The sequence below is a fragment of the Rhinolophus sinicus genome, chromosome 17, assembly GCF_057876585.1.
Source record: "Rhinolophus sinicus isolate RSI-liver-muscle chromosome 17, RSI-T2T, whole genome shotgun sequence".
Taxonomy (NCBI): domain Eukaryota; kingdom Metazoa; phylum Chordata; class Mammalia; order Chiroptera; family Rhinolophidae; genus Rhinolophus; species Rhinolophus sinicus.
The window spans coordinates 128,215,188-128,243,052 of NC_142517.1; the positions used below are offsets into that span (position 1 = coordinate 128,215,188).

Here is a 27,865-nt window from a genome sequence, read left to right on the forward strand (position 1 = left end):
CCTGCTTTTATAGTCAAACAGTAACATCTCCAGAGTATAGGTTTTAGCTACATAAGAAACATGTTGGAAATTGATTCAATGCTCCTGGCTTCGCTGTGACAATGTTTCATAACCTGGTAACCTCTGAGCTTGTTCTTTCCCCTTTCCGAAAAGCTTTCAGCTGCACCAGGGTGGCAAAGAAAAGATAAAGCAAACGTCATCCTTTTATCTGATCACATGCAAAATGAGTGGAGCACACACTGGGCCACTGATAAGAAGATTGCTAAGTGATTCTTCTCAAATTCTATCAATGGGCTGATGAAAGGAATTAAGACTGACATTCACAAGTTATTTTCTCTGGTACTACCATTTTAAACAATGAGGGTTTCTCTTTAGAAGAAGTTAAGCCCTGGTTGCACGTCTGTGACTCATTAAAAAGTGCCCAGATCAGCTCCGTGTTGTAATAGATTTACTTAGATGCTTTCCTTCCTCTACATCTGTTTGCTTTTGCTCTGGCACCCCTCTTGAATAAGGGTTCATTCAAGTCACGAGTACCCTGTTCCCCAGATCACTTTTCCTCCTTTTGCTCTCAGTTGCATATTTCATTACACAACTCAATTTTCATCTCCACAATTTGCCATGGCCCTCACCTGATCTATCGTTCTAGCACATTGCATCTCCCTCAAGCTAAGTATTTACTCAAACAGGCCAGATTTAATGAATACACCATTGGGAATCCCCATGGACTGAGTGTTAAAAGCCATTAACCGAAGCTTTTTTTTTTTTCATTAAGTATATATAATTGAGTTCTTACTGTAGGGACAGTGCTTTCCAACTTTGATGATGGAGTTTTTTGTTTGTTTGTTTATTTGTTTTGTTAATCACTGCTGCTCAGTCACTAATTTTTAATTACCTTCAGGCATAAGAAGAACTACTGGCTTTAACAGCACTTAAGATGGACAGAGATGGGTCCATCTATAATGTGTGGTCAACTTGGAGTTCTCTGTGGTACCGTGGAGGACACAAAGACGACAATTCAGGAGCTGCCCACAACCTCTGTTTCTGACTTCTTTCTCCAACACACAATGTCCTTCAGAACTGCTGAGTGACTAACTCTACACTGGCGGTCAGGGCTCTGTCCCCCGTTTTCCCCTCTCTGTTCTCTTCATTGACCTTTCTTCTGGAGATGCTAGTGAGCTGGACTACAGGTAGACAAGAGGAAGACGGGCGTGGGGGATGCATGGCGTAGGTCGGTAAGGCGAGGAGAAGGCTGATTCAGTCCACAGACGTGTTTTGTTTGGGATGGTACTTTGTTTTTAGGTTTCTAAAATAATTGTGAAATATACTAGAAATACAGGAGTGTACACAACAAATAGTTATCATCGTCATAAAAGAATACCCATGACGCACCTTAACAACTGTTATTAAGCCACTCTTGCATCCCTCTCTGAGCACATCCTTCACCCACCACTGCTGCTCTAGGTTAGTGTAAGTGCTAACCTAGCGCAGTACTCTAGCGTGTTTGCATAACAATAAAATCACCTTGTTGAATTTCATGTTACTCATCAACTTGCTGTGTTTTGCTGTTTGTCTGTATAGTCTTACCACACTGTCATTTAGCTTTGCTCATTATACAAATAGAATTATACTGTAAGTATTCCATAGCGATTGGCTTTCTTTCTTTTTTCCATTTTTTAAAAAAAAGATTATTGGGGTGACAATGGTTAGTAAAGTTACATAGGCTTCAGTGTACAATTCTGTAATACATCATCTATATATCACATCGTGTGTTCACCACTCAGAGTCAGTTCTCCTTCCATCACCGTATATTTGATTCCCTTTACCTTCATCTACCACTCCCTTTCCCCCTCACCCTCTGGTAACCGCTAAACTATTGTCTGTGTCTATGAGTTTTGTTTCTTCATTTGTTTGTCTTGTTCCTTTGTTGCTTTCAGTTTTATATCCCACATATGAGTGAAACCATATCGTTCTCGACTTTTTCTGTCTGACTTATTTCACTTGGCATAATAATCTCAAGATACATTCATGGGTTTTTTTTTCCAATCAACATAGTTTTTGCGATGAATCTATGATAGCACGCACAGCTGAAGTTCATTAATTTTCACTGCTGCATAGTATTTCATAGAATAAATATTTCAAAATTTACTTATCCTGTCTACTGTGACAAACATTTGGGTGCTTTTCCATTTTTTTTTTCCTATTATGATAATGTAGCTATGATTACTGTGATAGATATTCCCTGATATACTTGCCAAAAGTTTTTTAGTGCCAGGCCTTTCAAACTCTTTTGACTACTATCCACAGTAGTACATTTTTACATCATAAACCAGTATACCTTTGTTTGCGTAACTATACATAAATGTTATCAAAATGTCACATTTTTACTACTTATTTTTACTAAATTTTTTCTTACTACTTCACTATTGTACGTACTCCATTATTTCTTTTAAAAAAAGAAATAAGAAAAACTAACAAATGCTGACCTTAACTCACCATATTGATTTCATGACTCTTTAATTGGTGCAGCTTTGAAAACCAATTTTAGAATATGTCTACTTGGTCTGTTATTAATACAGCTATGCCATTTTTTCTACTAGTTTGGAAATGTTATATTAAATTTCTACCTACTTTTAGTGTTTACCCTAGAAATTTTAACATGCATATATAACTTACCAAACTAATATATTAATTCTCAACAATATAAGGACGTTATAATGCTATAATTTTTACCACCACTTCCAACTCATTTTCAATTCTATTAATGTCTAGGATTATTTCTATTTTGGTGTATTTTGATAATATACATTATAAAGTATATTTATTGTTACATACAGAATGTTTACTATTTTCTCTCCTCAGCAGTTCTCCTTCTATTTCTGACCTTCCTGGGATGATTTTCTTCTGTCTGATACACAGTCATTGTCGTGCAGGGAAGCCTGCGGGGTCTCTGCTCCCGCTCCCCATACAAGAACGCAGGATATGGTGAGGCCAAAAAGGAACACCCATGGAGCCATAGGTAGGGGAGTCATACCACTATATTCTCTCTGGCGGCACTATACTCTCACTGGAGGCTGGATCCACACTGTCCGCAAACTGCCGTCAACGCTTGCCAGCCCAGCCGCCATCTTCTTGCTAGCCCCCATTCTCTCTCTCCTCTCTCTCCTCCGTAGCCGCAGCAGTTATATTAGCGGCTAATTGGCTAACTGGCTATAGCTGACCGCCAATCAGCCACAGCTGACGGCCATCTACTACCCGAGCCAGCACTCCTCCACGTGAGGCCGAGAGCCTGTAAACTACTTTCTGGGGCTCTGCCCCCACAGTCACGTACCACTTAATGATGGGGTATGTTCCGAGAAATTCACCTGCAGGTGATTTCATCATTGTGTGAACATCATCGCATACACTTTCACATACTTAGATGGCACAGCCTACTGTACACCTAAGAATATGGTACAGCCTATTGCTCCTAGGCTCCAAGCCTGTATAGTATGTTACTGTACAAAACAACACGAGATTAAAGCAAGCACGAGAGAAAATGATGCAATCAAGAGACGTGGCAAACACAAGATGTATGAGGCTGCTGCTGGCATAACATGTCATACTGTTTTACAGTAAACTTTTTTTATAAGTAGAAAGAGTGCACTCTAAAATAATGATAAAAATACAGTACAGTAAATACATATGTTACTGGTTAGTAACATAGCCATTTATTATCACTATCAAGTGTTAGTTACTGCATGCAATTAATTATGTGTGCTATACTTTATACTCCTGGCAGTGCAGTAAGTTTGTTTACACCAGCATCACCACAAACACGTGAGTTATGCGTTGCTATGACGTCACTAACAGGCATTTTTCTGTTCCATTATAATGTTATGGGACCATCATCATATATGTGGTCCATCATTGGCCAAAATATCATTATGTGGCGCATGACGGTATACTCTTTACGATTTACTTTGGTGAAGATGAGGTGGTAGAAAACTCAGATTTTGTTTTGTTTTAGCCTGGAAAAAAAATGTCTTTGATCTCTTTCTTGAAGCATAGTTTCGTAGACTATTCACTTTTAGACTGCTAATTATCTTTTCTCAGCACATTGATGATATAATTCCATTGTCTTCTGATTTTCGTTGTTGCTGTAACTGAAGTTCACTGCTATTATAATTGTCATTACTTATCAGGTAATCTGTATTTTCTCTTTGATTTATTTTTGTATCATTCCTTTATTTTGGGTGTTCTACATCTTCACCACGATGTGCCTGAGTGTAGATTTTTTTTTTTTCCTCAGCTTTATTGAGGTATGATTAACATATAAAAATGGTATGTATTGAAAGCATACAATGTGATGTTTTGATAGATGTACACATTGTGAAATGATTACCACTATCAGGCTAATTAACACATCCACGACCTCACGGTTTCTTTTTTCTTTTCCTTTTTTTTTTTTGTGGTAAGAATACTAAGATCTATTTATTAATAAATTTCAAGTATCGAATATATTATTGTTAACCATAGTCACCATGCTGTACATGAGGTCTCCAGAACTCACCATCTTTAACTGAAAGTCTGTGCTCATTGATCATCTTCCAATTACCCCTAAACCTCAGCTACTGGTAGCCATTCTTCTACTCTCTGTTACTATAAGTTTGGTATTTTTAGATTCTACATGATCAAGTGAGGTCATGATTTGTTTCTCTGTGTTCAGATTATTTCACTTATAAAGTCCTCTGGATTCGTTCATGTTGCAAATGGCAGGATTTCCTTCTTTTTAAAGGCCGAATAATATTCCAGTGTGTGTGTGTGTGTGTGTGTGTGTGTGTGTGTGTGTGTGTGTGTGTGTCTGTACACATATACTACAATTTCTTTATTAGTTTACCTGTTGACAGACACACTTTGGATGTTTTCATATCTTGGTTACCATGAATAATGTTGCAATGAACATGGGATGTTGATATTTCTTCAAGATTGTGATTTTATTTCAATATAGAACTTTCACATGATCTAGCAATCTAGCAATCCCACTTCTGGGTCTTTATCCAAAAATAAAAAATAAAATCATTATCCTTTAGTGTAGATTTCTTTTTATTTATCTTGCTTAGAACTAATTTGGCTTTCTGAATCTGAGGGTTGCTAACTTTCTTCAATTCTTCAAAATTTTCAGTCATTAACTCTTTTAATATTATATTTACCCCATTCATTCTATTCTCTCTTTCAGGAGCTATACTTAGATGCATGTGGATTTCATCACCTTTTACCTAATGTAGCTTAACCTTTCTTTCATATTACCCATCTCCTTGGTTCTCTGTGACACATTTTGTATAATGTTTCAATTCTATTTTCTAGTTCAGTAATTCTCTCTAACAACTTTTAATTTTTTTTGAGATTCTGTTGTGGCCCTTTTTGAAATCTGACTGCTCATTTGTTTGTTCCTTTGTTAATTTTCAGTTCCATATTTGTTTATTCAAATATAGTGAATACTTTTCTTTCCTTTTTTCGGTAATTACCAATTCTGTAGTCTTTGCAGGACTCATTCTATAGCTTGTTTTTTCTGACTCTCATAATGAAGTCATTTTTTTCCCTTTGTGTTTTTACTGATTTCCTATTGTGAGTTAATTTTCCTTGGAACTTTATCTGTATGTAAAATTTAGAGTAGGTACCTTAAGAGAGGATGTGAGTTGGCTTCTGCCAGATTCCTGGGATTCCTATCAACCTGAGTCTGCATTTTTAAAATAAAAGTGACTTTTCATTATGATCAATTTCAAATATTCTCAAACAATATAATGTATCTTTATATACCCATTGCCCAGCTTTAAAAATACCAATATTCTGCCACTCTTGTTTTATCTATTCCTCCTCCCAGTTTCTTCTCTGAAGTATTTAAAAGCATAACTCAGACCATTTACAAAGTTCAAGCTGGGGGATTTAGGGACACACAGAGAGAATGAATTAGGTCTCTGATCCACATGAGTGTGAGCTAATGATTCAGAATCCGCAGAGAAGACATTTGCTAAATTTATTTTTCTTTTTTCCCAGCTAGAGCTAAGACCGAGTTGAGGCTGAGTTAAGAGCTTATCCCCACCATCTCCCTCTGCAGAGTGGTGGGTCTGTCTTCATTGCTCCCAGGAGTCCAGCTTTATGCTGAGTGGGGAAGGGATGTTTTTGACCTAACATCCCACCCTGCTTAGACCCTAGGCTTCATTATGTCACAGTTCAGTTCCTTAACACCAGGATCCAGGTAAGGTGACCAACTGTCCCAGTTCCCTAGGACATCCTGGGGTTTCCCAAGATACAAGAATTTTAGAGCTAAAATCAAGAAAGTCCCAGGAAACCCAGGACAGTTGGTCACCCTACTGTCAGGTCACCAGGAACAGGAACTACCACATACATACCCCTGGCGGGTAGTACTCTCTCCTCTCTGGTTTAAGCTTTCATGCTATCCTTAGCCTCTGATGAATTCTTTGCCTGCAGCTCAACCATGCATGTAAGAAAATATGTATATGTTCTATATTATAATATATACTTTTAGAGGTGGGATTCTGTGAGAGAATTTTGAAATTCTAATTTGAAATATTGCCAGATCAAAAAAAAGTATCTGAAGACTTACTTTTTAAAATTGAGCCCACATTTTAAAATGTATCATACGTATATGTCACATAAAATAATCTAGATTTTTGACTTCTGGTGAAAAATGAAAAGACTTGGCTGCAAAGGGCAAGCCTTCTTCTATGGTGACATCTGGAATTGACAAGTAGCTGCTCCCCTGGGATGGGTCATTTTCTCTCCATTCCTCAAAACTCCCATCACTCATATAATATATGCATGTGCACGTGACATCCAGCACGTCTCACCCATTGACCCAGGGCTTATTTGAGTTTGCAACCCTTAGCTAAACAATCTACTAAGGGGATTTTTGGTCTCTGTGCCTGTAAGGTGACAAAAAATGTACCTAGTCATCTTTTACATCCTTGGGGGTCTATTTAACTTTACAGCTATGGGCTAAGCTGGGTTTGGATGCTGGCTGTCTCTACTCCATACTTACTGTGTTGCTGAGCAAAGTACGTAACATTTCAGAGTATCCATTTCCTCATCTGCAAAGGGTGACCATAGTGTCTAATGTGCGAGGTTGATGTGAAGATAAAACAAGGCAATGCACATGAAATGCCTTGGCCAGTGCCCAGCATAGAGAAAGCTCTTGAGAAAGACTAGATATTACTATAATATGTGTCATTGTCTTGCTTCTTTGGGAATTTTCTGTCACATGGGGCAGTATTTTGGTTTAGGGGCTGAGGCACTCAGTTTGTTGGGGGTCATTGTTTCGATCCCCACTGAATCCTTACTATGCCATACGTCACACATACATTCTCACACTTAAGGTGACTTAATCGCCTTTTGTGAAATTGAGGGAATGGCATAAAACTGGGTCTCTGTACAGCTATTTCAGACTCCCCAACCTTGTATTTTGAGCAATAGGCCTTAGGGGAAAAAAGCAAATTAATGTGTCTAATGAGTCTACCTATTACCTGTTCAGGGTAATAGGTGTAAACTTTTCCCTTTTCCCCTGGGTTCATTCACACCATCCCTAGGGTTTCATGTTTGCCTCTGCTCCTGGCAGCTTAGCTCCCTTTCTGGAGAACACCACCCTTACCTTTTCTAAACATCAAAACACTCCTTTTTGTGCTTCTCAGTTCCCTGGCAGGAGACTGTACCTGGCTCATGGCTCATTCCCTTAGGGTCTTGCTAGTCCTAACCTGAGAAATGCACTGCTGCTGTCGGTCACTGACACACAATGTATGCACTTTGCAGAGACTGTCTGTATTATAACAAGTGACCTGAAGGCCCTCACCCAGAGGAGGTACCAAGAAGCAGGAAATTCACACACATCCTTTGTTGGCTGCCAGGAGGGATCTTCTGGGGAAGGGAGCCCTTTGGCACCCTTCAATATTCCTGGCTGTCCATCCTTTTACATAAATGCATGGCTCTACAGCACACCACTGATGAGAAAACATAGTGATCAGTGTATTTGGTTGGTCCAAGGCGAAGGGAGAGAAAATTACAGTGTGTTTTCATTCTCAAAGTCTAAACGTGAATAACGTGGTAAATTGGATGGTCACTTCTTATCATCTTGGTCTTCTTTTAAAAATCTCCACAGTCTATTTATTATTTGTAGGAAACAGTTCAAACATCTAAGCTGGGCTTTCAAAGTTTACACGATCTGGTCCCATTCTACAAAACCTGCTCTATCTGTACTTCAGCCTCAAAATTTCCCCTCGCTGAGCTGGTCTCTCACAGATTCACCTCCCCTACAGTGGGCCATGTTCTTATCTCCAGGCCTTTGCTCATGTCGTTTTCTTTGAGTTGAAAGCCATCTCTTTCCCCTTTGCTAATGAATCCTACCCCTGAGGACAGTGGTTCCCAAACTTTGCCCCACATTGGAATCTTAAAAAAAATTACAAATATCTGGCTCCCATCCCTGGACCTTATGATTTAATTGTTATGGAGGGTGACCTGAGCATCAGCATTTTGAGAAGATTTCCAGGTCATTTTGAGGTGTAGTCAAGTTTGAGTAGCATGGGAATAAATAGTAAATGCTCTTAAACTTCAATATTATACTCTTTCATTTTTGTCTTTTCCCGACAGAGGAAAACCAACATTTCCAATTTCACCAAAGCAGGGCTCCACACCCTGGCCTGTGGACTCATATGTATGCAGAGAACACCTCTATCTTCTCTATCTTATCTGTGATCATATTGTCTCAGAATTATCTGTTTGCTTCTCTGTCTCCCTACTAGATAGAGTTCACAGAGTGCAGGTACTGTGTCTTATTCATATCTCTGTCCCTAGTGTCTGACACAGGGCATGGCTTGTAGAAGATGCTTAATGTAGGCATGTTGAACTAAATCGAATTCAGCTTCCTGGTACAATCCAAAGGAGCAACTATTTAACAGGAGTGAAAAAAAAGCCATAATTTTAACTCTGTAAGTATACAATTCTCTATCCCTCTAGTGAAAAATCAGAGGAAGAAAACCATAGACTAGGATTCAATATGTTCACAAAATACAGAAATCTCCAGTAAATCCTTATCTCATGACTATCTCTGGTAGTTAGAGGAAATCCCTCATCAGGAGGACGTTTGTAGATGACAAAAACAGAGAACCAGCCACAAAGGAATGAGAAACAAGGAGAATGACATGCAATGTTCCAAGCACAGGGCAGGGTACATGGTAGATACTCAATGGATGGAACTATTTCCAGTTCTTTGTCAGAAGGAACAACACGATCCTATTTGCATGGGTCTATCTTTGTGATAGGCAGAGTTTATATTTAAGCTGCCAAGATGCAAAGCTCTCCCTTTGCAGTTTGTCACTTGCAGTTTTAAATGGGTGAACTCAGTACAGCCATGGTGGAAAGAAAGGTCCTTACCCAAGCAATCACACTATGGTACCTCTTACCGTGTTTCCCCGACAATTAGACTGGGTCTTATATTCCGTTTTGCTCCGAAAGATGCATTGGGGTTTATTTTCAGGGGATGTGTTAAAAAAATCACGCTAGGGCTTATTTTCAGGGAAACAGTAGATGTCACTTTGTATGCTGGGAAATGCAGAAATCATCGTCTGGGAAGTATTAATATGAGATCCAAATTATGTAAAACCACTCCATCATATCCCTCCTTCATGGCCATTATTATCTAAGTAGTTCTCAGTTGGTGCCAGTCTGTTAGTAGCCAACAGGACATTATCTATTCAAGTTGTTATTGAGAACATTTGTACTTCCCACTCACATTTTGTGTTGATCACAAACAGCTCACCCTTTCTACAATTAAGCCCAAATATGTCAGCACACTATTCAAAACGTGACATTTGACTCAAATAGCCTTCCACTCAAACAGCTGTGTGAAAGTCTGATCAACTTTCTGACATTTACTTTAATTTCATTTTTAATATGAATATCACTCCTGGTATGTTGAATTTCTGAACTTTTTTTTTCAAATTTTCACAGTAGGGAAAATTAGTAATATTCTTGAAGTAAGACAGCTAATTATCAAGGACTTTAATTGATTGGCAGCTACAGTACTAAAAGCCCTGCTGTACTATGTTTTCATTTTAGAAAAAGGAAAATTCTAGATGAAAATTATTCCACAAATTTATTTGAACCTCTATGAACTTTGTGGGTGATCAATTATATATTTGTTCATAAATATAGTGGTGGTAAATCGAAGTTCAATACATTTTCTCAAAAAGTTATTCAAGATTAACTACACGTGGAGAGCGGTGAGTGCTAGTTCAGATTATACAAAACAGAAACTAAACATAAATCTTTGAAATTAATTATATCTTTTCTTACAATGCTCCAAGTTTATTTTCTTATGTCTTTCTTAAATGACAATAAACATTTGTTTGTGTTTCTACCAAGGAGATAACCTTGGTAGGGGGCAGGCAGCAGGCTGAGATTGCTACATGTCTGCTAATATTCATTCTCCCTTTCTTCCAGAGTTAAGAAGACTCCCATTTGACTTCCATTTTGCTGGACATATGGCCTCCTGCATGAAACAATGTTTCACTGCTATGTGACTAAGTACTGGCCACTGAGCTGTTAGCAAAAGAGATGGGTCAATTGCTGGGAAGTGTTCTTAAAGGGACGAACCATATCCTTCCTCATCACTTCTTCCTTCCATTTGGAAAATGGACAAAAGGGAAGGTTTCTCAACAGCCATCTTGGACAATGAAGTGACTTTGGGGATGGAAAAGCATATAAGGCAGAGGGATAAGGTAGGAGAAGCCTGGCACTCTCCTATCAGCCTCTACTACCCTCTGACTGTCTTGTGTGACAGCGAGACATTACTATTCTTATTTAAACCACTGAACTTTTGGGTTTCCTTCATTCCCATCTGCACTTAATGCTACAGGTACTAATAGGGAAATCCAGTCTTGAATTTAAAAACAATTGTAGTTGGGGTAATTCAAACTGTATAATCGATATGTGGATAGCAACTGTGGTCATGTTGTATTAGGGCTTCAATACAGTAAAGGAGGTTGCAGACTTCCTTCTGTTCAGATGAGATAAGCATTTAGGTCCTAGTTCTTGTACTCTATGTACTTGAGGTACTTGATTCAAGAGTCTGTGAGATCTTCCCCTTTTCTCCTGAAGAACCATGGCCACACACATTGGATACTAGTGCAGACCTCCTCTCTGCTGCTGGGTGAAGAAGCTGCTGCGTTTGCTGACCTTCACTGGAATCCAGTGCATAGATTCCTTGACAATAATATTTATGTATCATATGACTCTTTTATCCCTTCTGTATCTACTAAACTCCAGACTGGGGAGATACAGATTAGATGCTTTATGGTTGGATGATAAAAGTTTACAAGAACAAGGTCTATGTGTTGCAGAGGGAAAATGGCTGTTGCATCTGGTGATCCAGATCTTCTCTATTTGCCTCAATATAGCTATGTCTCACTTCTTACATTTCTCAAGAGTAGAGTTAGATGACAAATAACCTTTCCTCCTAACATTGCTTCTAGTGCTGTTCATTGCCTGAAACAGGGTTGATTCCTTCCTTTCTTCCTCACCCTATAATTTGGTCAAACTGGTGACCTGAACGCCTGAAACGTTAGGTCCCAAGAGTTCCTCTTAACTAGAGATAAAACTTTTCTTGAGTTTTTGTTACAATGCAGACATGTGACATGAAAAGGTACCTATTTAATCCATTACTCCACTGACATGAGTTAGTTTACCAGATTAGCTAGGTAAAGTCTGGGAGAGGACAGGATAAGGAAATGAAACATCCTGGGAAAATGTAAGTAAATTGGTGTATGGTCTGTTAAGTAAGTCAAAAGTGGGGCTACTTATTGAACATCTATTATCCTCCTGCATAATACATTAATTAGCTGCTGGCTAAGGCCACCAGAAAGATCCCTGGGAGGCAATTCCTGAAGTGGGAAGGAGAGCACCAAGAGACTTCACAGAGCTAGCCACAGACAGCAAGAACCTCAGGGCTACACCTTGGCATTTGTCAAGTTGTGCTTCTGGTGGTAGGAGCCAGAAGGGTCCTTCAGGAGAAAGTAGGAGTCCACCCCGTCTATGCGGGACAGTAAACAGATTTCATTCAGCACTGGACACTGGGATATTTGCCTACTGGGCCATTGGACAAATTGTTCTTTGTAACTTTTTTAGTTTTAGGAAAAACAATAGGTATCCTTCAGTTCACAAGTTTATCATGCACCCTTTTTTTCTTGGCGCGCACTACATTCTGCTTGGCTTTTTCCTCAAAAGACATTTTCTCCTCTTTACAGAAATTTCCAAATCTTCTGTCTTCACTTATTAGTGGTTGATATTTTTAAATGTGAGACAATGTGATTTGAATTCTCACTGATCATTTAGTCCCATTGATAATTAGTGTAATACAGAGTGTGAATCTGTTATAATAGTTAACAGGAAAGAACAACTAGAAATATGGTGGTTGTGATCACTTGTGTTAATTCGCCTCTTAGACAAGGCTAGTCATTTGCTTGGTGCTTATTAACATGGAATGCTGACATTTATTAGGGAAATTTTAAAGAAAAAAATTTAGTTGTATTATTTTACTTAATTCATGAATCTCAAATTTCAATATAAAGCAGGTTTAACTAACAATATCTTGTCTTGTAATCAACTAACACAATTTTGATCAAACCAACATGATTATCCTTAAACCACAGAAATACAACCATTTAGATTCACCAATTTCCTGATCATTTTTCTTTGTTAAATACATTAGCTGATATCTGGTTAGAAGAAGAACATATTTAGATTTGCTCAGTTGCTGTGATGAGAGATATTCTACGGTTATAAAATACTGTGAGGATATGTGACAACACTTAATCTACACAAAATGAGGAATATTGGGATTATCTGGGTGCTAAAAAGTATATTCTCAGTCCTTGTGAAATAAAGATAAATAACTACTCAGTTTGTTGAGTCTCATTCAATCTCGAAATGGATGAACTTTTAAAAAGGTCTGTGGCAGTCTTACTGATATTGGTTACCCAGGGAACATTCTCAACACCGTTCTCCCTATTACCTCATTACACAGAGGCTGGAAACGCAGCATACTTACTTTCCCATCATTCTTTGCAGCTAGGCTTGTCTGGTTCTCACCAATGACCTGTAAGATGGAGTCTATGGGGGAAAAGGGTGGGTGCTGAAGGAGTTTTTATTCTTCCTTATACTCAATGCCTTGAATGTGGATGGGATGCCTGGAGTGGCAGGAATCAATTTGCAATCAGAAGCAACAAGCATGAGGACAGAAAGTCAGGGATTTTGATAACATTGTTAAACGGCTACGCCTCTTTCATGTTGCCTTCCTCCAGACTTTTAATTACATAAGATGATTAAATGACTGTATTATTTTAGTACTGGCTAGTCAGTTGTGTTGTTGTTACTGGCAACCAGGAGCAGCTGATTCATATAGTTCTCCACCAGTTTGAGGAGATGAGTCTACAATTATGGAGATGAACCTACAATCATTTGAAGACCAAGTTATCTGTCAGAAGCATGGTCTAAATTTACTTCCATGAAAGTAATCTAAAGCAGCCCTTTCCAAAAGAACTTTGTGTGACGATGGGACTGCCCGGACGGATGATGTAGGATACGTGCCCATTGAACACCTGAAATGGGGCGAGTGCGATTAAAGAAATAAAGTGTAAATTTTATGTAGTTTTCATTTAAATTGAAATGGAAATAGTAATAGGTAGCTACTAGGTATGATGTTGAACAGCATGGAATCTAAAGAATTGCTAGTCTGCTAAAAACACGTAGACTACTGTAGTTCTCTTAAAGGAAAGTCAGCCTCCAAGTTCATATGTGTTGTCTTACAGGCCCAAGAACACCTCATTATGGAAAAATGATGACTCAGTGGGGGCTTTCCACAGTGTCACGTTTGAAGACTGTTAAACAATATTTAACTTGCATATTAGCTAACTACGCAGAACCGATACCAATTTAGGCATGTTACATTGACAACTATAATAAAGGATGCCTTTTTGGAATAATAATCTTATTCAGACTACCCTGATGCAGCTGTTTGTCAAGTCTGGTAGTCCCAATTACAGATGAAAAGAATAATAATGGTGTGCCAGGCTCAGGAAGCTGTGGGGGCACACTAACGCGTTGAGGTAAACTGTAAATTACAGTTTGCAGAAGACTGCTGGGTCTGCTAGAAAACTAGCCACAAATTGCACCAACGTGGTACTAAGAGCAGGCAAGATGCTGAGAGTTGGCAGCAAAAGGTCCTCCAGGGAAACAGCAAGAGCAGTGGAGGCTGATTAGTCCAGAAATCTGTGGGTCTGTCATGTCCTAGGACATGGGATTCAATACTATCTCCTATACCCAAATGTGACTTGAAGAAATGATTCCTTCATGCCTTGGTACCTTATGAAAAGCTCCATAATCAGCATGCTTATATCCACAGACTTTTTTTAGAACCTGTGGAACGACTAATCCTGCAAGTGTCCGAGGTGTCTCAGAGCTGTTAAATTTATCACCTCTTCTATCTCCTGACAAGAATCACAGTCACAGACAGCTAGTCCATCACCAGGTACCTCCTGGCTGCTGGAAACAGGTCAGTAAAGTCTCTTTGGTTGGGCACCTGCATCCCTTCAATCTAGAATTATGCACAATTTTAAGCACTAGCTGACAAGCCAAAGTTTTTTCAGAGATAGGACTAACTATAACCAGGGTTCTAAAATAAATAATACAGAAAATAAATTGAAGATTTTTGGCTAGCCATATGTACTTAATGTCGTTGGTTCTTTGTGTAAAAAAAATATTCAATTTAAAAAACATTCAATTTAAGAAAGCCACCACCCACCCCACATTTCTAAGAAATAGTAGTTGCAACGAGGTACTTCTTGAGACAATTGCTACAGAAACTGGATCGATTCAGTTGATCTTCTCCTCAGAGAAAAATTATTTACACTCAGTATTTTCATTTTATGTTGACAAATACTTCTCATCAGTTTGCCCTGCATTCCTTTGCAAGCGCCTATGTTTTCTTCATAGGTCTGCTTGGACCTATTTATTTTATGATAGCTTCCAATGTCGAAGAAGATAAAGGTAACCCTGTGAGAGACGTTAAGACCCAGTCCTGACAGTGGGAGGCATACGACATGGCCTTTAGGACCACGCCGTGTCTGAAAGAAGGTCACATAGAAAATATCTCAGCTAAAGATGTATCAAGACGTGAATTCTTACCCATACTGTGGCTCTGAAATGCAGAATCGGCAATAGTATCTTCTTCATCCTCTTGCAGGTTTTCATTTGCCTCTTTTATCTGCAGCAACAACAACAAAAAATTACTGTAAATTGTTTTTTACTATATTAGGTACATCTTTTGCCATCCTCAGAATAATGATATATTCTATAACGTGTGTGTGTGTGTTTGTATACAGATGCGTATATATTTTCTTCGTTCTACTTTTTCTGCACTTTATCACTTGGCTTCATTACAAGTTTTAATTATAAAAGCATATTTTCAGAAATCTAACCCAGCTCTGAAAAATGACGATTTATAGGGCACCTAATTCTACATAAGATTCTGGAGATAACAGCTTTGGTTTTCAAAATTTAATAAAGTTAGAACATAGAGCTGTTAGGAAAATGTAAAGTCTAAAGAAGTATAATTCTCCCAGAGTCAATGACTTCTATCACAAGTTACTTTAATAAAAATAAAGAAATATACTTAGATCTCATGATCCTTTCCTAGAATATAAATCTCTAAAAAAAATGATTTTTTTGTTGCTGTTCTTTCCATAATGAATCATGAAGTGACTTATGATGTGTGCTCAGTGAACTAGAGCAGTGACACATTTATCTAGATTTTTCAGGTCAAAAACATTCCCCTTATATTTCAGCTGGAATCTCCAGATGCTGAATGGTGTAGAATCAAATGGAACTCCAGAGAGTAATACCATTAGAGTATTTTTACAAATGTTAATTCTGAGATTCAGCAAGTTTCCTTAAATACAGTGGAAGTGGCAATACTGGAACTAAAACCCAGATTTGTTACCTCCCAATCTAGTAGCACCAGTAGCAATAATATCACTAACAATACCAACAATGATGAAAGCATCAAACACTTAAATACTATGTAGCAGTAGCTGTCTAAGCTTTTCACACCTATGATCTCATAATTCTTACAACAATGCTGCGAGGTAGGTGATATTGTTAGCTCCATTTTAGAGATAAGGACCCAGGAAAAACAGACAAGAGAAGTAATTATACAAATGATGGAACTGGAATTTAAACACAGCAGATATGGCTTGAGATTTGCGTTTATTTGGGGGCAGTTTGTTATTCTCAAATTTCTGTTTGACTATGCCAGTGTCGACTTGGCCTCAATATTAAGACAGCTTGTGGTCCTTGGCAGAATGACACTAAATAACTTTTTAAAAATACATCCCAGCCAGTCCCCTCGGCAGCCAATAATAAGGTGAACTGTGCAATGAATGATATGGGGGTTGTGCTTAGGTGCCTACACTACAGGTTGCCAGATTAGCTCAGGGGTTCAAACTGAATGCCAAGCAACCTTTATTTTATATTCACAAGGTTAGAGTCATATGGTTGCATACTGACCTTGAGCTAGATTTAGCTTTCTACTTTTTACCTACTATTTTTCAGATTTAATGGAATAAGAACAATTATTTACATTTTATGACAGCAGTTCTAATATTAGAATGTAACTGGTGCTTAATCTGTACATACTGATAGCCAGAAGACGGCAAACTCAGGAGAGTATGTAGATGGCTACCTGAACCTCACAAGGGAGATTGTTAAGGGCTGAATATCCACAGGCCATGTTTCATCACTTTCTTTCCCCTTAGCTGTTTGCTCTTGCAGGCACTTCCCTGTTTGTTAGCATCTCCCGAGGAAGTGAGTTAGGGAATGGGGGAAAAGCCTTTATCAACAAGCTCAGTTTCTAGTAGTGCACATTTATGAATGGCAGAGAGGAAAAGCGCTGTGGGCATCAGTGAGACTAACATGTTTTTTGCTTGCCTTCCAAGATTCACTGAGCTCAATGATCTGTTCGTGACAAAGCTACCGAAAGACCTACTGAGGAAGGAATTCCCCAAACACCTTAATTTCCATTCATAATCCAACAAGAACCTTCTATACTCATTTATAGAAGCATCAAGGAAATCTATATTTTTCAGCCCATGCCAGCTCTTAATGGCAATATGTTCCATATTTTCCTCCACCTGTTATGTAAAATAGGATTGCCTTTAGGTTTTTCTAAATGGACCCATTTTAAACTTAAAGGGGCTCCCTGCTAACTTCCCTGCTGGAATGGCAGCAACCACCTCCATCAGCCTATGAAATCCTAAACTAAAGGACCTAATCATTAGAACAAGAGTCTCGTTTTATAGATAAGGGAAAAAAGGCTCAGAGAGGGTTAGTGATCTGTTCAAGGGCACAGAGTGGGTTCTCCTGATTCCTATTTACTGCTGTAATTCAATTTTTAGAGTGCGCCATATTGCTGTAGAGAACCTATCCAGACCTTCCCAAGAATTACTCTATTGTTCTTCATGTTTGGCATTCAGATAATGTAGGCAGTATTCCAAGTATACAGAAACTATATTTTTATTTAAGAATGGCGAAAATTTTCCGCGCGCGCACGTGTGTGTGTGTGTGTGTGTGTGTGTGTGTGTGTGTGTAACGGTCCTGCTTCCCTTCCCTACCTGTGCCCTAACCTTTCTGTAAGTCTTAACCATCACCTTTCTCCAAGTATCATGTTTAAGAAAGAAAAAAACAAACCTGTTAGCTCCTTGTCAGAACCTTTCTAGGTCTTTATGTGCTTAACAGAAAATGCTAAATGTGGTCTCTGGGGATTTACTAGAGGGACTGGGCTTTTTGACAAGGCCTCTAATTCTTTCAGGTCTTCTGGACTAATGACCCATGATGAGGAGCAGATGACCCATGAGGGGGAATTTTGAATTTGAAGGAGTTGGAGGAAGAATCAGCAAAGGAGTGGAAAATGGGGGAAGTGTCTTAGGCACACCTGTCAGCTCTAATTATCCATACAAATAGACTTCACTGCAAAGTGGGGAGTAATTTTTAAAAATCTATTTGTCTATGGAAATGAGGGGCATAATTTATGTTGGCAGCAGATTCCCCTCGCTAATTATAATTTTCATAGGCCAAAATTAACATTAATTTTCATTCCTGATCACACAGTGGCTGAATGTCGGTGAGAGGTTGCAGACTACTTCCTGGGGGTAAGGGGCTGCCCACTCAACATTAAGAATTTGCCAAAGATAGACACAAGTGGGACAATCTTCACAATGGCAAGGCATTGTAACGATGGGAGTGGTCACAAAACGAAGAAGTTTGCCTCAGAAAAGAATGGTGGTTAAAGACTTAGAATTTTCGCAGCCATTGCTTTAACAGGTGAGATACAAATCAAGGTCAGTAATATCCCATTTGGTAAGAAGTAGCATGTGATTCACAGGTAATAACTATGGGCTAATTTTGGTTTAAGTTTGTTGCCAGTACTTTAGGTGTTTTCTAATAGTATATTTCCAACTCTTGTCCATCTTTGGGGCTCTGCACTTGTAATTAAGAACTGTACCAAATACCAGTCTGTAACAGGTAACCATTACATGTCACTGAACCCATTATATTCTGTTAACCCCTGTGCAGCTGTTGTTTCCATCCCAAATAACTACCAGGAGAAGAATTCTTTGCAACACACTTCAAAATAAGCAGATGGCAAATTTACCTTGAGCCCTAGTGAGGGAATATTCCCTTAAACTCTGAATTTTAAAAGGTTCATGGGTATTCACATCAACGTGCTATGGTATTAGAATACATCTTATTTTGCATCTAATCTCCTTCTTATGTAGGCTGATAACATATACTAAATAGGTTTTCACTGCTATTCTTGTACTGGCCCCAAAGGAGACTATGGCAATGTCCTTTCTGAAATTAATAATTTTAGCCCAATCCACTGATGATTATGGAGATGAAATGAAAAACATTGCATTTTACATTTACTATTAGAAAAAGCAAGGAGGAATGAGCTTACACAGGACACAGGAAGCAAAAGGGAGACAGTAATTCACCACTGACCGATATACATACATAATTTCAGAATTAAACCCAATATTTTGGTGAAGCTCTTCATTTGGAATTCTGCATACATTTCTTCTCTGAATTATGCTAACACTAATTGTTTCCCAAGAAAAGGACATTTGGATGTTAAAGCTCATTGAAAAGGAAAAGAACACAAAGAACCTAAGTGAGACAGTGATCTTTGGAGGCAGAACTCCTGGAAGGCATTACCTTTAGAAAAGTTAGTTATTTAGAAAACTTTGCAGGAGGAGGGCAAATATGCATGCTTCTTATTAGCATCAAAATAGCACTTAGAACAGAATTGTTCAATTAAAGATGTTGAAATTGTAACACTTTTGCAGAACTTAATACGATGATAATTTGTGTAATTATTGGACTATTTTGTGCTATTTTATCACTGCTATGCCATTTTAATGGAATAGAATTTGATGCTTTTTTATTACCATATGTGATTTTTTTTTCAGACTATGTGACACTGGGTGAAAAGAATACTCATAATTTAAATTAAAATACCCGTATTAAAATGGCTATCTCTTCCCACTGCATGAAGGTTTATGGTCTCGTTAATTCTAACGATTTTTATTTTGTCCAGTTATAGTTAAATAGCAGCCTGGAGCTCTTTCTCTTTGAGACTTCTCATTTCAGAAAATTATCTAAAGCCAAAGGAAGGAAGGAGTTACAAGTACCAAGCAGAGTGCATTTCTTTCTGAACTTATTTACTCAATACCAATGCAGTATTTCCTGGGGATGCCTTTTCCTGTCTTATAATGGTTTTATATAATTTAAATAAAAGTACAAAGTAATATGGCCCTTGTCTAAATTACCCCCAAATTAGAGCTAAGTGGCCTGTAAATGATGGCATACATGGAGACATAAGCCTGTAATTAGGGTTCAAAAAGAGAAAAAGATTTAATGCAGCAAAGCATTAATGGGAGTTTGACACACATTTTAGAATGTGTCTAGCAATCCTAAAAATAGATATGCAGTTACTAGTGAACTAAATGGAGTACTGACACAAACATGGACTTGGTATATGTATGGAAAGAATCCTTCTACTATTATCACTGTAGATTCAAATAACTTTAATGCCTTAGGACCCTCAGAACTAAATACAGTCTTAGTTTTTAAAGGGTAAGGGATGGTGATAAAGTTTTTGAACTGCAGTTTTATTCAGAAAAACACTGTGATATGTAATGCATTATGTGCAGCTATTGTTTCCATGATAAATAACTACCAGGAGAAGAATTCTGTGCAACACACTTCAAAATAAGCAGATAGCAAATTTACCGTGAGCCTTAGTGGGGGAATATACCCTCAGACTTTGAATTTTAAAAGGTTCATAGGTATTCACATCAATGTGCTATGGTATTAGAATATATCTTATTTTGCATCTAATCTCCTTCCTGTGTAGGCTGATAACACATAATAAATAGGCTTTCACTGCTATTCTTGTACTGGTCCCAAAGGAGATTATGGCAATGTCCTTTCTGAAATTAGTAATTTTAGCCCCATCCCATTGATGATTATGGAGATAAAATTAAAAAACAAAAAAACAAAAAAAAACAAACCCACTGCATTTTATATTTGAAAAATGGTTACCTGGTCAACTCTTCAGGTTAATAATATTCCTCTGCATGGAAAAGCTTCTCAGCATGACTAATTTCCTCTTGCAGCTAACTAGAAAAATTATCATATCCCTATTGATTATGTATATTTGGGATTGTTGGGGAATTTTTGTACTTTACAGAAAATAATAAGAGTGTTTCTTGCAGATTCTGGAAGGACCAAAGGACACTTATTACTACACTGTGAAAGACGGCAGACGAGAGAGGAAAAGCATGGCAAATTACTTTAGCATTAGGAAGCAATAACAAAGTAAAAATGAAATTGTAAAAGCCAAACAGAGGGTCTTTTTTTTTTTCTTTTTTTTGTACTTTTGTACAGCGAAGATATACCTTCAGCTGTCAGAACCATATTAAATGGGGCATAATTAAATTGAATGTGTCTGATAAGGGGCTCTCCAAGTTTTAGGCTATCGAAGTTTTAAATCGGTTGGATTGAATTTCTGGCATATTGCACATTTCCACACGTTCTTTCTTTCTCTTTTCTTTCAGTGACACTACAAGGGCAGCCTTAGATATGCTTATAATTTGTGGTTTTTATAATGCAAAGGACACATCTACATTTTCAAAGAAGGAATGGTACTAATAGAAGCCAAGAGTAAAAATGGAGGAGGGGGGACGTTGGCAAAGAACACAGTCTGCATATAATTGCAGAGAGTTTGAAAAACGAGGCCTTCCAACTCTTCAGTGTCAAGAGCTATTTGAAAAAATAAGAAAATTGTGCGTTTGTCTCAAATCACAGTATGTCTGTGAAAATCCAAGGAACCTAAAACAGCAATAAGTAATTAAACTAATAATTAATAACTAATAATACCAATTGAGACAGGTTAGTTAGCATGTTGTTAGGCAGACAGAAAGGATCCCTGGTGAAATAAGCAAAAGGCAGCCATATTCTGAAACTCCATGTTCTGCAATGACTCCTTCACTCCAGGACAATGATATGAGACCACCCCTTGAGGTTAATAAATTATCTCATAAATCCCTTTTGGCTGGACAAAGGAGCAGATCTGATAGATAGGAATGGGTTGTTAATCCCATCAGGATGGGCAAACCTGATACATGAATCCCATTAGAAGGCTCCAGTCCCCTTCCCCAAGCAGGCAAAGGAAGGTATAAAAGTCAGTTTTTGCCTCAGTCACTGGGCACCCCCATTCAGGATCCCCTCCTGCTCCGAGCTCCGACTCTGCTTTCAATAAACTAACCTCTTAAAAAAACAACAACAAAAAAAACACACGAAAAAACAAAACAAAACAACAAAAAAACCCTCGCCTCTCCTGGGTCCGTGTTTCCATTCTTCGGTCTCACAAGACACGATCCCGGCACTCACAAAGAAAATACCCTACATCACAATCACAATTACTTCTAAAATGTCTTCTATTTTTGAACTACTCTAGAAAAAAAAACAGTAAAATAACTTCATACTTCAAGTTTTCTCTAAGAAAATAGTAGCATGTGCTATATTTTACAAGCTCTTTTTCAGAGTACAAAAATGTATGAATATAAAAAGGTTTTTTTTTGCTTCAGTGCTTTAAAACTTAGAGATGAACAATGAACATCATCAAATCAATTATGCAAGAACAGAAACAATATAAGGAAGTGTAAGTGCAGTTTAAGGCAATTTCAAAATAAAAATATTATTTGAAACTAGCATATCCTGGGGAAACAAAAATGCCCGATTGTTGTTGTTATTATTTTAGTTCTAGGCCTCTCAATGAAAAGACTAAATGCTAGGGAGTCAGAATCCAAAAAGGATTTTTAAGGCTTAACACTTTCTGCTTGGGTAGGATGAATTGGTACATACAACTTTCAGAAAATATTTTTTAAAATGCTTAAATCAAATCATCAAAATAAGTCAACATTCTCTTAAATAGTTTAGCACTTTTAGTTTTTATAATCATCTTCATTCCTGTTTTGTGTTGCTGGAAATAATAACACAGATTCCCAGCGCAAGGGTATAATTTGAAGACAACACCAGCAGCCTCATTTGCCTGCTCTATGATTACATCATCATTCAGAAAAGAGCTAGAAAAGCAGCATTACCAGAGGAAGCCAGGCCCATTCTCAGTCCAGCTGCCATCTTTGCTATAGTCCTCACTGAGCTTTCTCTCTTACTTTAACTTTCTCTTCCTCCCCGTAGTCTCTTGCCCATATATTTCCATCAGCAAAGGGTAGAAAGAACCCAAACCAGCCCATCACAGAACCTAACAGTTTATAAGCAGGATCGTGGAGCACTTACCAGGAAACCTTTTGGCATTTCCACATCTGCTTTGGTCTTGATGCTTTTCTTGTGGTTTCCTTGAGCGCTGACGGAGCTGCCAGTGAGACAGGAGCCCTGGGAGCTGCCCTTTAACACACTCCTGCAGGAAACATTATTTGATCCACTTTCTGTCTGTTGAGCTGCTCTCTTATCAACTCTGCAGGTAGAAAGTGATTCCTCTGATAAATTACATTGCTCTTCTTCAATCACTCTACTCTTCCCAATCCTTTAATGTTTAAAGTAACCTCCATGTGTCTCTTTGTCTTTAACCCTGTGAGTGGTAAGTGTTTCTTACTGGCATTGATCAAATCTTTATCTGATATTCCAGTAGTGTGTCAATTTAGATTTGATAATATAATACTTTTTATTTTTATGACTGCTTGTGAGATGGGGGCAGGAGAAAAACCACTGAAAAGTGATTGCTAAGTACATTTCTGGCTTAAGATCAGCAGGTAACATCATTTCTTCTGGAAAGTTTTTATCATGTTTCCCCCAAAATAAGACCGGGTCTTATATTAAGGTTTGCTCCAAAAAACGCATTAGGGCTTATGTTCAGGGGATGTCATCCTGAAAAATCATGCTAGTGCTTATTTTCTGGTTAGGTCTTATTTTGGGGGGAACACGGTAAGTATATGTTTGCTTGGTACAGTCAATGAGATCGGCATACTTTAAAAAGGTATGTTAAATTTTCTTCCATTTCATGCCTTGTGGGTACTTGCATGGTTCCTAGTGTAGGCTGATTTTCTTTTAACCTTGATAAAATTTAACCATTCTCTAATTTCAAAGACCATTGGTTTGGTTAACAAAGTAACATGGACTAAATTATCATTTTATTGCTTACTTTTATTTCATTGTTTAAATTCTGGCTAATGTATAAAAGACTGCTATTATGCATTTCTGCTTGTCTGAAAACCATGCTTGCCTGGTGTTTAATGTTCAGGAAGCAAACAACTGTCCTTGTGGGTGTGGGGGGACCTCTAGACATTGCCACCCTCTTTGCCCATGCGTTACCTGTTCAAAAGTTCTGTCATAAAGGTATCCTTTGTTGCGCATGTTACAGAGCTGGGTCTATTTCTCGGTTCAAACTTCATTTGGTCATAAATGTCTTGTGGTGTTTTCACATTATTTTTGCTTTGTAATCCACCGTCTGGATGATCTGCCAGCTCAGTGTCCCTGTTGAGCTCATTTTCCATCTCACATGGTAGCTCAGGCTTCTTTTTCTCTTTTTTTCTCTCTGATTTTAGCTGCTTGTTTCCAAACCCCAAGCCTTTTGCGTCTTTCTTGTCCACTTTGGTTTTGGAGACTTCTGTTTTCCGACTACTGAGAGCGGGAAGTCTACTCCTCCGAAAACCAAACCAGCTGGCAAAGGAGGGCCCAGGCCTTGGCTTGGCTTCCACAGATGTGGACTTTGTTTGCGCTTGGCCCTTTTCCACATTTTCCTGAATGCACAACATGACCTTCTCTTCGATGCTGGGTGAGAGGGGGGCTTCTGGGCTCACAGCATTAGTCCTGGTTATAGAAGTATCTGGATACCTTCCAGACATTTCTAGCTTGGGGGTCCTGCTTGTTTCAAAACTGTTTGGACGCTGTGACCTCCCTGGGCTCTGCAGGGCTCGTGGGCAGTCAGCTGGGGCGGGTGGGCACCTGCAGTGGTCGCTGCCGGCCTCCTCAGGTGCAGCTACACTGGGGCATCCTCCCTGGACATAGGCCTGCGGGTCTTCCGGTCCAGGTGGGGTGAGAAGCCCTTCAGATTTTGGAGGGATCCTCAAAGGCAGCTTGCTTGGGCTTCCATGCTGGCTGCTGGAGCTGCCTGTGCTCCCCAGAGAGCCCTGCCTGGAGGACACATGCACCAGGGGTCTCCCAGCATTGGGGAGACTGTCAGACATGGGGGCAGAAGGGGACTTGTTGGGAGAGCCTTCCGTGGAGGAGCTCTGCCGGGTGAGGGAATTGCCTCTCTCAGCAGTATTGGTTATAATCTGAGTTCGAACTTTGCCTGGCCCTTCCATGGGGGGTGTGGGGGGCTTGTCGCCTGGGTGAGTGCTGAAACTCTGGCTTCGGGCCTTGGCTCCATTCATGCCTAGAGCTGGTTTTAGGTGTGGCTTGTTGGAGGAAAGGGATCTTTTTACAGACCTGTTTTCTACCCCGTCTTTTCCATCCGTCCCAGGGATGTGATTATCCAGTGACTCCGGCATTGCTGCTTCTAGGGGAAGCCCTTCAGCCAAACTGTCATGTGCTTGTAAACCCAGAGGAGTCACATGTCTTTCACCTGCTGTGGTCTCAAGGCTTGTTGGATTCTCAGAGTGTTCTGGCTTAGACTTGCTCGTGGCCACAGAACTTTTAGAGGCTTCATTGAGACTGTCTTTTTCATGTTTCCCTGGCACCGTGGAACTTTTCCTGAGCAATTGGGGAGATTTCATGAGAACTTTGAGCCCAACTGGGAGGCGAGTTTTCAAACCTTTCTCATGGACGTTTTGACAACCATGTGGGGCATTATGGCTTTTGGAAGATGGAGATGATGAGGGGCTGTTAACCCGAGAAGATGACGAGTCATTTATCCCTAAGGAAGAAGGCTTGGGTGATGTGGAGATACCATCACTCAGTTGTCCTTTTCTTCCTGGAGATACACTTTTTGAGGATATTTCCAGTGGCTCATGGGTTGAAGGACAATTCTTGGGAGTCCGTAGCCCCGTGTCTGTTTGTGTGGTCCCCAGTGTTTGGTGCGGTGGGGTTTTGGGGACACCTTTCTTTGGAGAGACCTTTGGGGGCCCTGGGACCATCACAACAAACGAGCTGGAGGGGGAATGAGCAGAGCATCTGGTTTGAATCACTGTCTCTGCGGAGGGCAGAGGGTGAGTGAAGATGGGCTTTTTGAAGGCCACAGAAGGTTTCTTTCTCTGTACTTCTGTCATGGTCTGATTAGAAGAAATAATAGGAGCAGAGGATCCTTTCAGAGGGGGGGATTTGAATGCAGTCTTTGCTGTTTCATTGGGGACCCTGGTTTCGGGCTTGGCGGATGAAGATGGTGGCAAATAGTCGTAACTGGGTCTGATGAGTAGGGAGACTGACCTGCCTGGAGGAGGTGGGGGCGAAGGTGATTTCACCTCTGCCTCTGCCCCAGAGTCACAGTGTTTATCCTTCATGAGGGGTTCCCCATCATCACTAGGCTCAGTGAGGGGCCTTGACAGCAACTGCGATGTTGGAATCTGACTCTTGGAGCACTGGACCCAATCCCTTCTGCTGGACATCTTGGAGGTGTGAGGAAGTTGGGTGGGGTGTTTTGGAATGTGTGAATCTTGCTGTACATCAAAGAGGTGAGCTGGGCCTTCAGTCTTCCTGAACCGTGAGATTTTCCCAGGAGCTAAGGCTGGTGATTTCTCAAGAGTCACTGGACCAGCTATGGGACCTCTTGTGGAGGCTTCAGGCTCCATTATTTTTGATTTCTGGGGTGAAGACTTGCCCCTGGCAGGGATTTTTGTCAGACTTTGTTTCTGATAGATACCCATGGATACCGAAGACCTAGAATTACTCTGGCATGACATATTATGTGTCGGTTTGGCCTGTTTTTGGCGCTGAGTATTTTGCGTTACTATCCTGGGGTTGAAAGATTCAGTGGGTGCCTCGGTGACGTTATTGACACCATCTTTTGGAATGTTTTTCTCAGTCTCCGCTTCAGATCTCTTTAAGAAAGGATAGTCTCTTGCAGCAGCTCCTGGCTGTAAGTGAGCAATTCCCTGAGGTAAATGTTCAGTGTGTTCTGCCTTGGGCCCAGTCGGGGCCTGGTTGATGGAAATTTCATTTCTGGTAACAGTGACAATGCCTGTCTGGTGAGAGCTGAATTCAATGGGCTCGCCATCTTCTGCATCAAATATTACAGTAATACATTCTTCTGAAGAAGTCCTTTTGACAACCCTTTGCTGCTTAATGAAACTAAATGTCTTTGGCCTACTCTCTATGTGGATGGGCACTTGTTTTTCCTCCTCATCAGGAGACTCAGGTTGAGATTTTCCAAGTCCCACGAGGAGGTCCAGATTCTCCATGGACTTGTCAGTGTCAGCAGTCAATGACAAGTCCGAAGGGCTTTTCTCATCACTGCTATCTATATGCAACTCATCGAGGGTTTCATTGTCATCGGTGTCTGAAAGCTGGAGATTGAGAGCCATGTGGCCCTGACTGCTTGGACCCCTCTCTCTCAGTACCTGAGTTGCCTGCACACTTGGGCACATTTTCTTCTCCAAGGGACAGTTGCTGGCACAACTGTTCAGCTTTCTAGGTCTTTCCCTGGGGTAAACTGAGGATGTGCCTTCTGAAAAGTGTTTTCCATTCAGCTCCCAGCCAAATAGACTGTCAGAAACACTGTGGGTTAACTTACAAGCATGCAGCCGGCACGCCTGGTTTGGAACGGCCTGAATCAATGCTAAGGAGGAAGATTCTTCATCGGCATCATCGTGGGAATCTGTGTCATAAACAAATGCCTTGTGGGGCTCCTTGCAGGGGCTTCCCATGTCAGTTGGTTTGCAGGGTGGATACTCATTGAGGCTGCTACTCTTAATTCCAGGAGAATATATTCCTTCATTTGAGTTCATGCAATCTTTATAACCCCATTTGGTTATCACTGATGGGGGTTCAAGTAACACTTTTCGTTTCTGTAGCTTTCTTAGTCCTTCCAAAATGTGGCTTTCCTTGACACGAGTTGGAGGTAGTTCATCTGTGGGACTAGCGAAGCCACTTGGGAGCGAAGAATCAATACTTAGCCTTTTATCCCAGTTTTGTGATGATTGCTAGGAAAGAAAAGTAGATATCACAAATGACTGAATCACGTGGATCACAAATGTATAGAAGGGGAAGTCCACCACTGAACTTTGCTTGTTCTAGTGGTTGATAA

General features: G+C 39.6%; 1 protein-coding gene across 8 annotated transcripts in view; it reads right to left on the reverse strand.

Annotated features, from left to right (window-relative positions):
- NCKAP5 (NCK associated protein 5) overlaps positions 1 to 27,865 on the reverse strand; it is a 967,526-nt gene that overhangs the window by 88,500 nt on the left and 851,161 nt on the right. For all 8 annotated transcript variants that reach the window (XM_088794122.1, XM_088794125.1, XM_088794123.1 and 5 more), the window contains 3 exons: positions 23,995 to 27,761; positions 22,963 to 23,140; positions 15,229 to 15,307 (listed from right to left, as the gene is read on the reverse strand). In XM_088794122.1, the coding sequence (XP_088650248.1) occupies positions 15,229 to 15,307; positions 22,963 to 23,140; positions 23,995 to 27,761 (4,024 nt within the window). The remainder of the gene's footprint in view (positions 1 to 15,228; positions 15,308 to 22,962; positions 23,141 to 23,994; positions 27,762 to 27,865) is intronic.